The 12,569-nt window shown below is 49.6% G+C and overlaps 6 protein-coding genes across 6 annotated transcripts; 4 read left to right on the top strand and 2 right to left on the bottom strand.

Annotated features, from left to right (window-relative positions):
• Window positions 1–156: 156 nt before the first annotated feature.
• N7525_008225 (uncharacterized protein) lies at window positions 157–582 on the bottom strand (the record flags this gene model as incomplete). Its single annotated transcript, XM_002568655.1, has 1 exon — window positions 157–582. One exon carries the CDS (start codon window positions 580–582, stop codon window positions 157–159), a length of 426 nt encoding a protein of 141 aa, XP_002568701.1.
• Window positions 583–1,220: 638 nt separating this feature from the next.
• On the top strand, window positions 1,221–1,955 carry N7525_008224 (uncharacterized protein; the record flags this gene model as incomplete). The annotated part of the gene is made up of 2 exons (XM_002568654.2): window positions 1,221–1,436; window positions 1,515–1,955. The coding sequence occupies 2 exons, from the start codon at window positions 1,221–1,223 to the stop codon at window positions 1,953–1,955; spliced, it is 657 nt and encodes a 218-aa protein (XP_002568700.2).
• Window positions 1,956–3,082: 1,127 nt separating this feature from the next.
• On the top strand, window positions 3,083–3,265 carry N7525_008223 (uncharacterized protein; the record flags this gene model as incomplete). The annotated part of the gene is made up of 1 exon (XM_061214333.1): window positions 3,083–3,265. One exon carries the CDS (start codon window positions 3,083–3,085, stop codon window positions 3,263–3,265), a length of 183 nt encoding a protein of 60 aa, XP_061068764.1.
• Window positions 3,266–5,637: 2,372 nt separating this feature from the next.
• N7525_008222 (uncharacterized protein) lies at window positions 5,638–6,466 on the top strand (the record flags this gene model as incomplete). The annotated part of the gene is made up of 3 exons (XM_002568653.1): window positions 5,638–5,703; window positions 5,776–5,902; window positions 5,964–6,466. 3 exons carry the CDS (start codon window positions 5,638–5,640, stop codon window positions 6,464–6,466), a joined length of 696 nt encoding a protein of 231 aa, XP_002568699.1.
• A 1,684-nt stretch (window positions 6,467–8,150) lies between these two features.
• On the top strand, window positions 8,151–9,963 carry N7525_008221 (uncharacterized protein; the record flags this gene model as incomplete). Its single annotated transcript, XM_002568652.1, has 2 exons — window positions 8,151–8,417; window positions 8,473–9,963. The coding sequence occupies 2 exons, from the start codon at window positions 8,151–8,153 to the stop codon at window positions 9,961–9,963; spliced, it is 1,758 nt and encodes a 585-aa protein (XP_002568698.1).
• A 329-nt stretch (window positions 9,964–10,292) lies between these two features.
• Window positions 10,293–11,897, bottom strand: N7525_008220 (S8 family peptidase; the record flags this gene model as incomplete). Its single annotated transcript, XM_002568651.2, has 3 exons — window positions 10,293–10,481; window positions 10,537–11,463; window positions 11,529–11,897. The coding sequence occupies 3 exons, from the start codon at window positions 11,895–11,897 to the stop codon at window positions 10,293–10,295; spliced, it is 1,485 nt and encodes a 494-aa protein (XP_002568697.2).
• Window positions 11,898–12,569: the final 672 nt, after the last annotated feature.

Raw genomic sequence — 12,569 nt, 5'->3', positions numbered from 1 at the left:
TCGCGTCCAAATCCCTAAAATAATCTGTCAGTCCAGATCCGGAAGATGCATATGCAATCATGACTGTATAGACACTAGCGCGACGAAGGTATGGAGCACCAGAGCCAACACGAAACATACCATAACCGTGAAACTCAATTCCATGATCCAATATGATTACAGCAGCCCAATGACTATGTCCCCGTAGATCTGGGCGTCCAGCTCAAGCTTGACCTTTGCGTGCAAGTTGAGGTGAATCTTGATCTGGAGGCTGCCCTTGTCATCCTCGCCATTCTTCTTTCCAGTATCGGTGACACCGGGAACTGACAGGCCACCGGTGCTCGGCAGGGCGCTCTGGGCGGTCTCGCCGACGCCACCAACGGTGTCATCAGGTGAGTTGCCCTTGCGACCGCCCAGCGTTGGGACGGTTTCGGCGGTGGGACTATTTGGGAGCGGGGGAAAGTCAGTCTCACTTAAGCCCTCAGTTGTATCATTTGGAAGAGGAACATGGTGGGGATTTCCCGGTAGCATTCTGTGGCTTTGTCCCGGGCTTGAGGGTGGTTTGTTCGATTTGGCTTTTTGGGGCTTGGTTTTCTTTGTCATTGTCGGGGATAACGGGGGCCAATGGGAAGCAATTGGATATTATGAAAGTGATTCAAGTAAAGGAGTGGTCATTGAGGACGGGGGTACGGTGTTGAAGGAGATGGTTTAGGTATACCTGAGGGACATTGTATTGTTTAGCGAAGGTTAGGGTTGAGATGAGGGTATAAGGTTCTGAGCAGAGAACGACAGACAGAACAGGGAATAGCTAAGTACTTCTAGGATTCATAGTCGAGAAGGAAAAAAAAAAAAGATATATACGCTGCTGGGGCTGGGAGAGATAGTTGATTCGACAAATATCAATTCTAGCTCCACGCCAGGGCTTAGCTGAGCTACGAAAAAAAGTTGAATGAGCTCCCTCGAAGATCTGCACATACATCTCGGTCCCATCCCTACGCTCACGCTCGGGGTATCCAATCTGGTCTATCTATCTTGCTTGTATGCAAGATGACGTAGAGTGTTTGGAGACAAAGTGGATTGGTCTATCCCTAGTGTCATCTCCATATTCCATACTGAGAAGACCTGAAAACTTTAAAAGCTCTGCATTTAGTTGTTATACGCCTACGTCCGTTTCCAACCTTATACACACACGCACGAGAAGTCTCGAAATTTCCACGGGTCCTTACGCTAACTCTTCGGCGATGGTGCTAGGGATAGTCATGATGACGGCCATGGTGCCGACCATTATCGGACTAAATGAGGCCACTAAAGGCACTCGTGATCAAGAGAACAACCGGAAGGACACAGCGCGCAAGCAAAGATGTCACCTAGTGGCTATGTGCGAAGTCAACAAGGGGACTCAAACCCAGCGCGAACAGGTTCACAATGCTCGTGTATATGTGGGGCGAGACGGGAATGTAAGTACCGATGCAGCTGAACGAGGGAAAGGGATAAAAATAAAAATAAAACCCTAACCAATCATGTTTCTTTCTCAGCTTTATATCACCAAACAACCCAGCTCCGCCATGTCTCTCTTCAATGGCGGCTTCTACAAACACCCGGATTTCCCCCCTGATAATACATCCGGTGTCGTGACCATCACTGGCGAACAACCGCCCACTTTGCGCTGGGTGTTCCTAGATGTTAACACGCATCAGATGCGATGGGGTGGGCGCCCCGACAGTGAGGGCCACATTTGTGGGCCCTTTGACTGGACGAAAGACGAACAGTGTATAACGCTTGATGGGTGGGAGGGATGGCTGGCAGTCAGGTTACCTGAAGACGAGATGCGGGATCAATCGGAGGCAGACCTCGAGATCGGCGATGGTCGCGAGATTTGGCGCCTGTATTTTGACCAGAATGATGACGGGGCCGATCTGCCGCCCGGTTCCCAGGGTATAGAAATCCGTCTTAAGCGAGTTACGGCAGAGTCATGAATTTGTGTAAAATTCCCTTTTTTTTTTTTTTTTTTTTTTTTTTTTAAAAAAAAAAAAAAAAAGGTTCTTATTGACTCGTGCGGGGAAGGAGATGATCGCTGCAAAAAAAAAAGAAAGAAAGAAAGAAAGGAATTTAGGGTTTACCCATTTTTATATAATTGTCTCGGCCACGGCGATCTCCTACCTACGTAAGACATTGATATTCCAATGGCACAGTAGACCTCAAACACCTAGTACTCCGTATACGTTAGCGCCTTCCAAGGTCCCAAGATAGTATTAGATGATCGCGCTAGGGAAGACCAGACGAACAGTTGAGTCATTTGCGAGTAATGATCTCTGCCGATATATATCTGGGGGTTTCGTAATTTCCCCACTTGGTCCTCGTCCAGCCTTTGTTTATTTATGTTGCACTTCGTCTGGATTCACCGTAGAACTCATTTTGGCCCAGCACTGTGGATTGATCAACTTGTGGAACTAAGTGTGTAGTATGTAGGATATCTTTCGGTAACTACGTCGGCAAAGCAGCATCTGTAAAATGAGGGTACCTGGGCTGCTTACTAGCAGCTTACCCCTCTACAGCCAGCTCTAGGCCAGCAAACAGACCCAATCGGCGCCAAAGTCCGCTGTCAAACTGAGCTTGGACGTTTCCCCCCCCCCCCCCTCCTTGTGGTGTAGGTGGCCCTCCACGCTTTGGGCAGGTTCAAACCCAGTCGGGTCAAGATGCCGTCCAACCATATCCCCCTAAAGATGCGTGCTGGTAATCAAATCCTTAGGCCCACAAGCGAGGACCCTCTCTGGACAGAATGCCGAAACCCCACGTGAACCTGAATGTACTATTTGGACATTGGGTTACGCACTATTTCTAACCGGGACTAGGTTACACATCATAGTTCGTATTTCCCTGCGTTGTCTTACACCTTCACCATGCGAAGGCCACCTTTCTTCATCGTGCGAAAAAGGCAAGAAATCCCCCGAAACTCATGACAGCACCGGCAAAGGCAACGAGGCCTTTGAACCAATCGAGACAGACTCCGCGATTGCTCCAAGAATTGGCAATCCAGCTAGAGCCCTAAAGTAGCTGTCAGCATGTTTCATCCACAAAATTAGCTCCGATTAACACATACGCAATGGCGATGACAAACATGAACGCGCCCAGCTCTGGGCCCAACTGCTCGACTTTACCGTCCCATAACACTACCACACAGTGGGTCATCAAACTGACGAATTCACTACTTGCTAGGCCGTGGAACACGGCAAAATCCGATAGTAGCACCAGTGGATGGGTAAAAGGCGACTTTGGCAGCCAATAAGCAAGAATTAAAAACCCCGATAAGAATGCAATGAAAACCATGACATTGAAATGGCCAATGTGGTTAGCAATGAAGCCGGGGAGAATTCCGCCAAAGATTGAGGCAGCACGGCAGGTATCATGTATCAACAACTTTGTTTGGGGCGAATCATTCATAAGTCGACATTCTTGCAGGAGATGCAAGAGTACTATCTCAAGTTGGACAGGATAGTGGAGTTGAGAAAAGACCAACAGCAGCATTCGAGACGCTTCTCTTTGTCGTGTTATTCGGCGCTCTCACTAGCTTATCTGAGCCGCAGCACTGGGACTCGTCACCTCTAGGTCGGGACACAGCCCCTGGGCAGCTCAAGCAGTGTTGTTTACAATCCCTTCGTTCGCTATCGAACAGAGTCTGGTCCGATCTGAGCTCCTTGAAAGACCTAACCTCCACTCAATCTCGGCTTGCTGTCTCCTTTTGGTACGAGAACCCATACTCACAGTCCCCCCAGGCGCTCTCGGCGTGTACTGACGCGCAATCGTATTTCAGTTTGCCACGTGTGATGGAACCGATGTCCCGTATCATGACTGCTTGACTGGTCTGTTACTACGTGTTGCTCGATCATACTCTCTCCATGTAGACCCAGGGGCGTTAGCAGACCAGAAGCGAATACAAAAACCAGCACAAGCTCCATTCAGCGCCGTTGTTAGCGAGATTCGCCGACTTTGGCACGTCCCGAAAGAGGTATGTCATAAACTCATGCCCTAACGCTACTCCTACCGAGTTGTCCTCGATTTCGATCTGAACGGGGCTATGGAAAACGCCGAAACCCTGATTTCCTCATATCAAAACCTATTAACCGACCCTAATATCGGAGTATTCCGGTGGCACATCTGCCGGCACTCCCAACTGCATGGAATGCTCCATCTGATCAACGAGCTATCAACGATAATACGTTGAATCTACCGGGTGATATTCCAGTTCTCTGCAAAACAAGCTTGGGAAACCATTGCCGACGTGGACATAGAATATAGGGATTCAGAAGACAATAGCAAGGAAGAACAACTGTGGGCCTTTCTCCGCACTCTACGGGAGCAAGTGAGGCTTCGCGATATACACAGAAGTTCATCGGTCGAGGTTTTAGTACTGATTTGGCCTGGGAAGCTGACTATAACTCCCCTATGAGTGGCGTCTATGGCACAGAACTGCTAGAGTCCATGTTTGGTGGTCAGCTTGCCTCGTTTGGAGTCAGTGGTAATGCTAGCATGGATCTTTCATAAGAACTAGGGGCAGCCATGGAGAACCTTGGAGCTAACCGCACTTCCCGAGTCTGGCCTAAGGGTAGGCGAAATGATTGATGGCCTTGAAAAAATTGAAACCCAACACTGTGATTAAATTTCAGCAAATTCCAAAGGGCTTTGTTCTGTGGAAAAGCAAGGAAAACAGATCTTCATGACCTGTCATCCATAGATCGGTATCAAACGTTATACATAGCAAAGTTCCTTTCACAAAATTAAGCCACTTTTTAAGTACGTATGTATGCATATATTAAGACAGGCATTCTAAGGCAACTTGTTAAATGGAACATCGGATACCGAGTCCAAGTATCTCGGCGAAAGATGGTGCCTACGGCTTCCTCCTGGGATTAGTGGCTACTCTGCGGGGTAGCCAGTCGATTATTATGCTTTGAGGACAAATAGCACGTTGCTAGAAGCGACCAAATTAGGGGTATAGCAGCAGAGCGGCATTAGAACATTCGGGGGGTCTCAATTTGTATATAATTTCGGTATACATATAACGTGTGGGTGGACATAACGAATACATTGACATCCCGAATTCCTTTTCCTGCGTTCCAATTAGTTCGTTCTAATGAGGTTTACTTTCAGTAGAGAATAGAACTATAGAAGATTGAACCACATCATAGATACATTGAATTTAGGCGTTAATTTAGGTTTCGGAAACCTTAAGTTAATATACTGGCATTAAGAATTCAATCAAGAATGCAACAGATGCAACATTTGAAGTATTAAGCATACTAATACTCGGCCTATCGAGAATGAACGCATGTACGATATGAGTATATTCAACCTTGGAAAGTTTTAGATGGTTATAAATTACTCTATTGTATCCGCAAAATCGGTGGCGCCTGCCCGGGAATCCATCGATGCCTCTTAGTCAGGGTCGCCACCGAATTCTCAGGCATCCGCCTCAAAGGGCCTAGCCGATCTCGCCCCCCCCCCGTGATCCCGACATTGCCATATTAATGCCGCTTTGGCTTCAATTTGGATAGGCAACCGCTGCCTCGCCGCTTTTTACCTATAAGATAGATCTCCCCCGCACAATCGCCCGCGACTTCTATCCTGGTGCATTGTCTTGAACGTTCCCGGATCGTCACCATGGCGGAGCGCATCCTCATGAACGAATTCAAAGCCCTTCTCAAAGAGAAGTGGGTTCATGTCGAGGTAAGCTCGCAATTTTATTACCATCATCTTTGAGATCTCTACACTTGCAGATTACTGACATACTTTGCATAGTTGCACGATGACGACATTTTCAACTGGGAGGTCGCCCTGATCGTGATTAACCCGGACTCCATGTACTACGGCGGCTACTTCAAAGCCTCCATGACGTTTCCGCCCAACTACCCCTATGCCCCGCCCAGTATGACATCTTCTCTCCTTCGTCTCATGGTTCAGTATGGCTGACGATACTTTTTATTAAGATTTCCGCTTCCTGAAGCCTCTCCATCACCCGAACATCTACACCAATGGCCAACTATGCATCTCAATCCTGCACGCGCCCGGCGAAGATGCGATGTCCGGCGAGCTTGCCTCGGAGCGCTGGTCCCCTGCCCAACGCGTCGAGTCGGTTTTGATCTCCATCATCTCTCTCCTCGACGATGCCGAGCCTTCCTCTCCTGCGAATGTCGACGCTGCCGTCATGCTTCGCAAGGAACCAGAGGTCTACCGCCGGCTTGTGAAGGCCGATGTCGAGAAGTCCAAGCTCGATATTCCCGCCGACTTCGAGATGCCCACCCACGATGCTCCCGTCCGCGAGCCCGTCGAGAAGGAAGACATTGACTTCTGGGCTGAGAGCGATGCCGACAGCGATGTTTTCGGTGGCAGTGACTCTGATGATGATCTCGATATGGACCAGTCCAGCGGCAGTGATATGGAGGAGGTGGATGGGTCGGCCGACGATGGTTCCGCGGAGACAAAGGAGTAAGGACGATTTTCAGAGTCTTTGGGCGAGTTGTTGCATGATCAAACGTTTCATGTCTGCGTACTCTAAGCATATTCAGCGTTCTCGGCGTACCCTTGTGATCTTTCATATGAGCGGCGTTTAGCGGGATCATTTTCAATCATTATGGGTTATGGTTTATGAAAACATGCAATACCCTGATGTTGCACCGATATTTTAACGAAATGAAATCAAAATTCGAACATTCGCTTTTGTATCTGAGTCGGACTTTCACCTTTGCCTTGCCTCTCTATACTCTTTATACCATTTCAGCTCACTTCAGCGATAAATCCTCATTGCCGAGGAAAAGTGGACTCGCCCCCCGCACTGTCCCCACCTTTAAACCCGAAGTATTCATGGCTATATCCGACCTCCAATCCATCTCAACATCACAACTATATTTACCAAATCAACAGAACTTGCATTGGAGCAGCAACCAACCACCAGGCCCAGGATGACAACTGGAACCCTCGCCGCATGCACAGTCTCTGTCCCATCCCGACCCCCTTGAAGGGAAAGTAATCCATGCCGCAGCACGAACCTTCTACAACATATCTAGATTACCAGGAACGCATCTAGTTGTTTCCTTGTGCAATTAGAGTCCATCCTTTTATTGTTGGCTAGGTTTGGACGCATAGGGAGTCACAGAGTTCTAGAATTGGGAGGCGCGACGGCACGGAGGAATGGGCTAGATGGTGAATTCAGTGCTTATCATGGTGTCGGGGTTTGTTGTTAGGCAAGGCTGCGCCAGCACAGCGTATAGATGACGTTGTACCTCATAGGTGGGTTGTGGAATTGAGGCCTTGGTTTAGGGCCGTTCCTGGCGAGAGTTTGCGGGCCAATTCGTCTCATCTTATTGTGAAGCGAGGAGAGGGGGTAGTATTGAAAAGCATATCGACTATGCCATGGGTAACTTGGAGCGCTCCATGACGAATGAACGGTTGACAGAAAAGTTCGTTGACCGGTGTGTTTGGGTTCTCGCAGAAGGGCGGGCAAGGCTAGTCAGTGGTGTTGGGGATTAGGGAACAAATGTCGTCGAATCCGGGACGTGTTGTAGAGCATACCTCCGGAAACCTCCGGGTTGGACGCCTAATCCATTCTCGATTTCAATGTTGTCAGGAAGCTTCGATAAGAATAGAAATGATATGTCGACAAACGGTAAGATATCGAACCTAAAAACTCAGAATTGCAACCCTATTGGTGGTAACCTTGGAAGATTTAGAGCCGCATGGGCACCTATACATGAAAAAGCCCTTACGCTAAGATTTATTTATAGGCTAACTTCCATTCTATGGGATTTGGACTGCAGCCGTGGACAAAACATGTAGTTCATTGACAGAAAGATCATCTGCTCTTTGAATACCACAGCAGCTACAGCTATAGTCCCAGCAAGATGTAGAGTAAGATACGTGGTATCTATCTAGGGTCGTTGCACGCCCTATCCAAATTCGTGCTAACATAGAGTATAGTACTGTTATAGTAACAGGTACTTTTCCCCTGTGTACCTTGCGTCGGTCGTCCCGAACACGAGTATCGATTTGTCATGTAATGATATAGCTGAATCAAGGGCATAAGGATTTACGAAATAGGAATTTGATCTTCCTCGTGTTTTGTTTCCCTCCAGATCCAGAGATATCCTCTCCTGGCCTAATTATATCCTTTCCCAAAAATGTGTAGAATATTGCCTACCCTCTTCTGCCTGGTTGTAGGGTTGGCGACGGCGACGGCGACTCAAGGACTCGCCTCTCGTCATGACAACTCCTTCCAGCCCGACCATATTCTCCGAGTGACAGCTCAAAGCTATAGCCAAGCATGCATGGAGCGATACTCAGTCCTGGTGAACGGGTCCTCTCCCGGTCCCGAATTGCGTCTCCAGGAAGGGAGAGTGAGCTGGATCCGAGTTTACAACGACATGGAGGGTTTGAATACCACAATGGTACCTAGCGGTCTTTCCCTCCCAGGCTATACAATAACGCTCACAGTGATGAAAGCATTGGCATGGTCTTTCTGCTTTTACCGCACCCTTCTCCGACGGTGCCCCCATGGCCAGCCAATGGCCTATCGCCCCCGGCCACTTCTTCGACTACGAAGTCCGTCCTGAGATCGGTTATGCTGGCACGTACTTCTACCATTCGCACGTCGGCTTCCAGGCAGTCACTGCCGGAGGCGCACTTATTGTGGAATCGGCCCAACCCTCGCCATACGAGTACGACGAAGAGCGCATCATTGCTCTGACGGATTTTTTCGCGAAGACGGATGAGGAGATCGAGGACGGCCTCTCCTCAGCCAACTTCACATGGAGTGGAGAGACTGGCGCTGTTTTGGTGAACGGCCAAGGCCGACTGGCCACCGATGCTTCTGGGTCGTGCAAACTGGCTGCTATTAGCGTCGAGCCCGGGAAGACTTATCGTCTGCGATTCGTTGGGGCAACAGCCCTATCCTTTGTCTCTTTGGCTATCGAAAGCCACGACCTATTCGAGATTATTGAAGCAGATGGCCATTACACCAAGCCAGTGAAGACGAGTTACTTGCAGATTTCCAGCGGCCAACGGTATAGTGTGCTTTTGAAGGCCAAGACCGAGGCCGAGTTGCAAGAAGCGAGATCCCGGCAATTCTACTTTCAGCTCACCACACTGGGCCGGCCAACTGTCCTGACAACTTTTGCCGTTTTGGAATACCCTTCCCCCTTTGCGACTGATCTGGCGACCGTTCCTGTCACTCCTCCCCTCCCGGTGGCGGACATCATTCATGGATGGATGGACTACGCCTTGGAGCCGTACTACCCGGATCCAAACTTCCCAACTGCCGAGGAAGTAACCCGGCGTATTATCATCAACGTTCACCAGAACGTCAGTTCGCATGTCATCTGGCTCCAGAGCGGGTACGACTGGATGGAGACATTCCCCATGTCACCATACCTGGTCGACGTGTACAATGGTAAACTGGATCTCGACGACTCGTACGAGCGGGCAATTGCCAGCGGCTACGGGTTTGACAACCAAACCCGCCTCTTCCCCGCCAAGATAGATGAAGTCCTGGAGATCGTCTGGCAGAACCAAGGTGCTGTTAATACCGGTAATGTTGAGAACCACCCTTTCCATGGACACGGGAGACATTTCTATGACGTTGGTGGCGGCGATGGGTTATACAAACCGGAGGAGAACGAGAAGCGCTTGAACGGAACTCATCCGGTGACTCGGGACACGAGCGTGCTATACGCGTACAGAAGCGAAACGGAGGCTCTCGCGCCGTCCGGATGGAGAGCCTGGCGGATTCGGGTCACGAATGCCGGCGTGTGGATGATGCATTGTCATTTTCTTCAGCATATGGTGATGGGGATGCAGACGGTTTTTGCTTTCGGTGACGAGGCGGATATCAGGGCGCAATCAGGTCCTGTTGATGAGGGCTATCTGACATACGGTGGTTCGGCGTATGGGAATGCCACTCATTACCCACTTGTACAACACTTCTATGATGTGTGAGCAAACAGTTTGTTGCTAAACCTACTTGAACCTACAAGTGTATTTTACGGCGCAATGCTGGAGAAATCATTGGTTTAATAAATCAGAACGTATTCTAAATCAGTCTGAACTTATAGTTGTAGACGAATATGCTACGTGAAGCAACGAAATAGCGAAATAGCAAAAACAATCTGTGTATAGGAGCGTAGCGGCGGGATATACCCGCGGATTCGTGTTGGAGAACCCAAAAGACCGAGATAAAACCAAAGAAAAAATGTTGTGCGCCTGTGAATCCGTTCATGCCCAAGTTGTTGGGTTTGTCACTGACAGAACCCTAGCAATCTTCTAATCTATGCAGAGACAGCATCCTTGATCTCGCTGTAGATAGCGCCGAGCTCCTTGTGAAAGGCCTTCTCAGCGCTGTCGATGATGCCGCCAATGCGATCCTCGACGGTGGTCTCAGCATTGTGAGCCTTGTAACCACCATCGGCAAGGATCTTAGTGTAATTGGCGGAGCCACCACCGTTCCAGGCCAGAAGCTAAGATAAAAGGTTAGCACAATTCATTGTTATCTGAATAGGAGTGACAACTTACGTTGGGGGTGTCGGAGGGAATGTCAGTAAGTGTTCCCTCAGTGGCGACGCTGATGAGAGCAGCCTTGAGCTGCTTAGGGGTGACATCGGCAACAGCATAGGTCGAGTCCTTGGCGGGTGCCAGGGAGACGTAGTAGGCCAGCAAACCGGCGATGTGAGGAGAGGCCATGGAGGTGCCAGAAATGGTGTTGGTGGCATGGTCGCTACCAACCCAGGTAGAGAGGATGTTCAGACCGGGGGCGAAGATGTCAGTGCACTTTCCATAGTTGGAGAAGTAAGCACGCTCGTCAGCCAGGGTGGAGGCGCCAACAGTGATGGCCTTCTCGGCAGCAGCGGGGGAGTAGTTGCATGCGTCAGCGTTGTCATTGCCCGCAGCAACAGCGAAGTGAATACCAGCATCAACAGCGGCATTCACGGCGAGATCCAGGGTACGAGAGCTACCGCCACCGAGAGACATGTTGGCAACGCTACCCTTGAACTTCTTATCGCCCTTCTTGGACTTCTTGATGTGAGCCTCGGCCGCCCATTCAACACCCTTGACGACATCGGACATAGTACCCGAGCCATTAGAGCGAAGAACCTTAACAGCGTAGACGTTGGCCTTCTTGGCGACACCGAACTTCTTGCCGGCAATAGTGCCAGAGCAGTGAGTTCCGTGACCGTTTCCATCCTCATCGGCATCACCCTGGGGGATAGTCTTGCCCCAGTTGGCGCGGCCCTCAAAGTCAACGTGCTTGACGTTGGCGCCAGTATCAATAACGTAAGCATCGACACCCTCGCCACCTTCCTCGGCATACAAATACTTGTTGAAGTTGCCGAACGAGAGGCTTTCACGGTGAGAGATACGGGCAAGACCCCAAGGGGCGTTCTTCTCAACACTACCTTCGGACATAGTACGGACCTCAGAGTCCTTCTCGATGTAATCAACCTGTTTTGAGTCACATTAGCCGCTGACCTCGGGAACTCCCGTATGGAGGGAATGGGATTACTCACATCAGGATGGCGGCGGATCTGCTCGATGACATCCTCGTGGAAGTGACCAGCATATCCGAGGAGTGATCCAGCAATGTGGAAAGTGTGCTTCAGGCCCATGAAAGCCTCAAAGTCGAAACCGAACAGGGAGCGCTTCTTCAACTCCATCCGACCGGTATGAGCGGTGTGCACCTCCTGCAACCAGCTCTGGTGAGCGGAGGCAGAGCTCGGGTCAACATGCTTCTTGAATACAACGATGTAGGAATCCGGAATATCTTTTGAGGTCATGGAGGAGAGGATAGGAGCAGCGTCATTGTGGATGGAGTTTACTGCCACGGGCGAGGCAGCTACCAACAACGGGAGTAGTGTTAGGCTAAGGAAGCCTTTCATACTGGGCGAAATGAAAAATTAAACACAGCAGAAGAAACGGAAGATAGGTAAACGATAATTGTAGTTGTAAAGGATGGGGGAAGGATAGGTTGGATGGAGAGGAGAAGGGGAAAGATGAGGAGAAGGGCAGGCTTATCTAGGGAGAAGACGGGGATCGATGATGCAAGCGGGCATTACATACGGTTACGCCGCCGGATGACCTGGCGATGTCGATCCTAGTGGAGAACTGTTTGAGAATGGGGTAATACTGTATGGTATGGTCATCTTGGTCTCGGGAACCACATAAAGAGCATCCACTTGACTTGCCATGGTATGTATATTCATAAAAATATTGAGGTTACTAGAATTATCATCATATGAAGTATGAAATTAGTTGTATGAATATCTCCCGGGCATAGATAATAGATAAAAACAAAGTACCTATAGCAAGGTAGTGCATGTGGTCACCTTCCCCCCGGGTACCTGGCAGTCTCATCTTACCATAGGCTGGAGGCAAACCCCCTCGCACGGTCCGGCTTCTCCAAGGCAACTCTTCCTCCGAAGTCGCGTGCTTTGTGCTCGGGTGACTCAGATGTTGGTCCAGTGCCCCTTGTCATGTATGAGAGTGCCATTATTGGATAGAAACTCTGCCAATCTGCGGAGAAGCCCATCACATCATAGGATCAATTCCAA

The sequence above is a fragment of the Penicillium rubens genome (genome assembly GCF_028828025.1).
Source record: "Penicillium rubens strain IBT 27055 chromosome Unknown utg000003l_segment0_segment0, whole genome shotgun sequence".
Classification (NCBI taxonomy): domain Eukaryota; kingdom Fungi; phylum Ascomycota; class Eurotiomycetes; order Eurotiales; family Aspergillaceae; genus Penicillium; species Penicillium rubens.
Note: the sequence above shows the minus strand (reverse complement) of the source record. Positions and strands in the feature narration are given on the sequence as shown.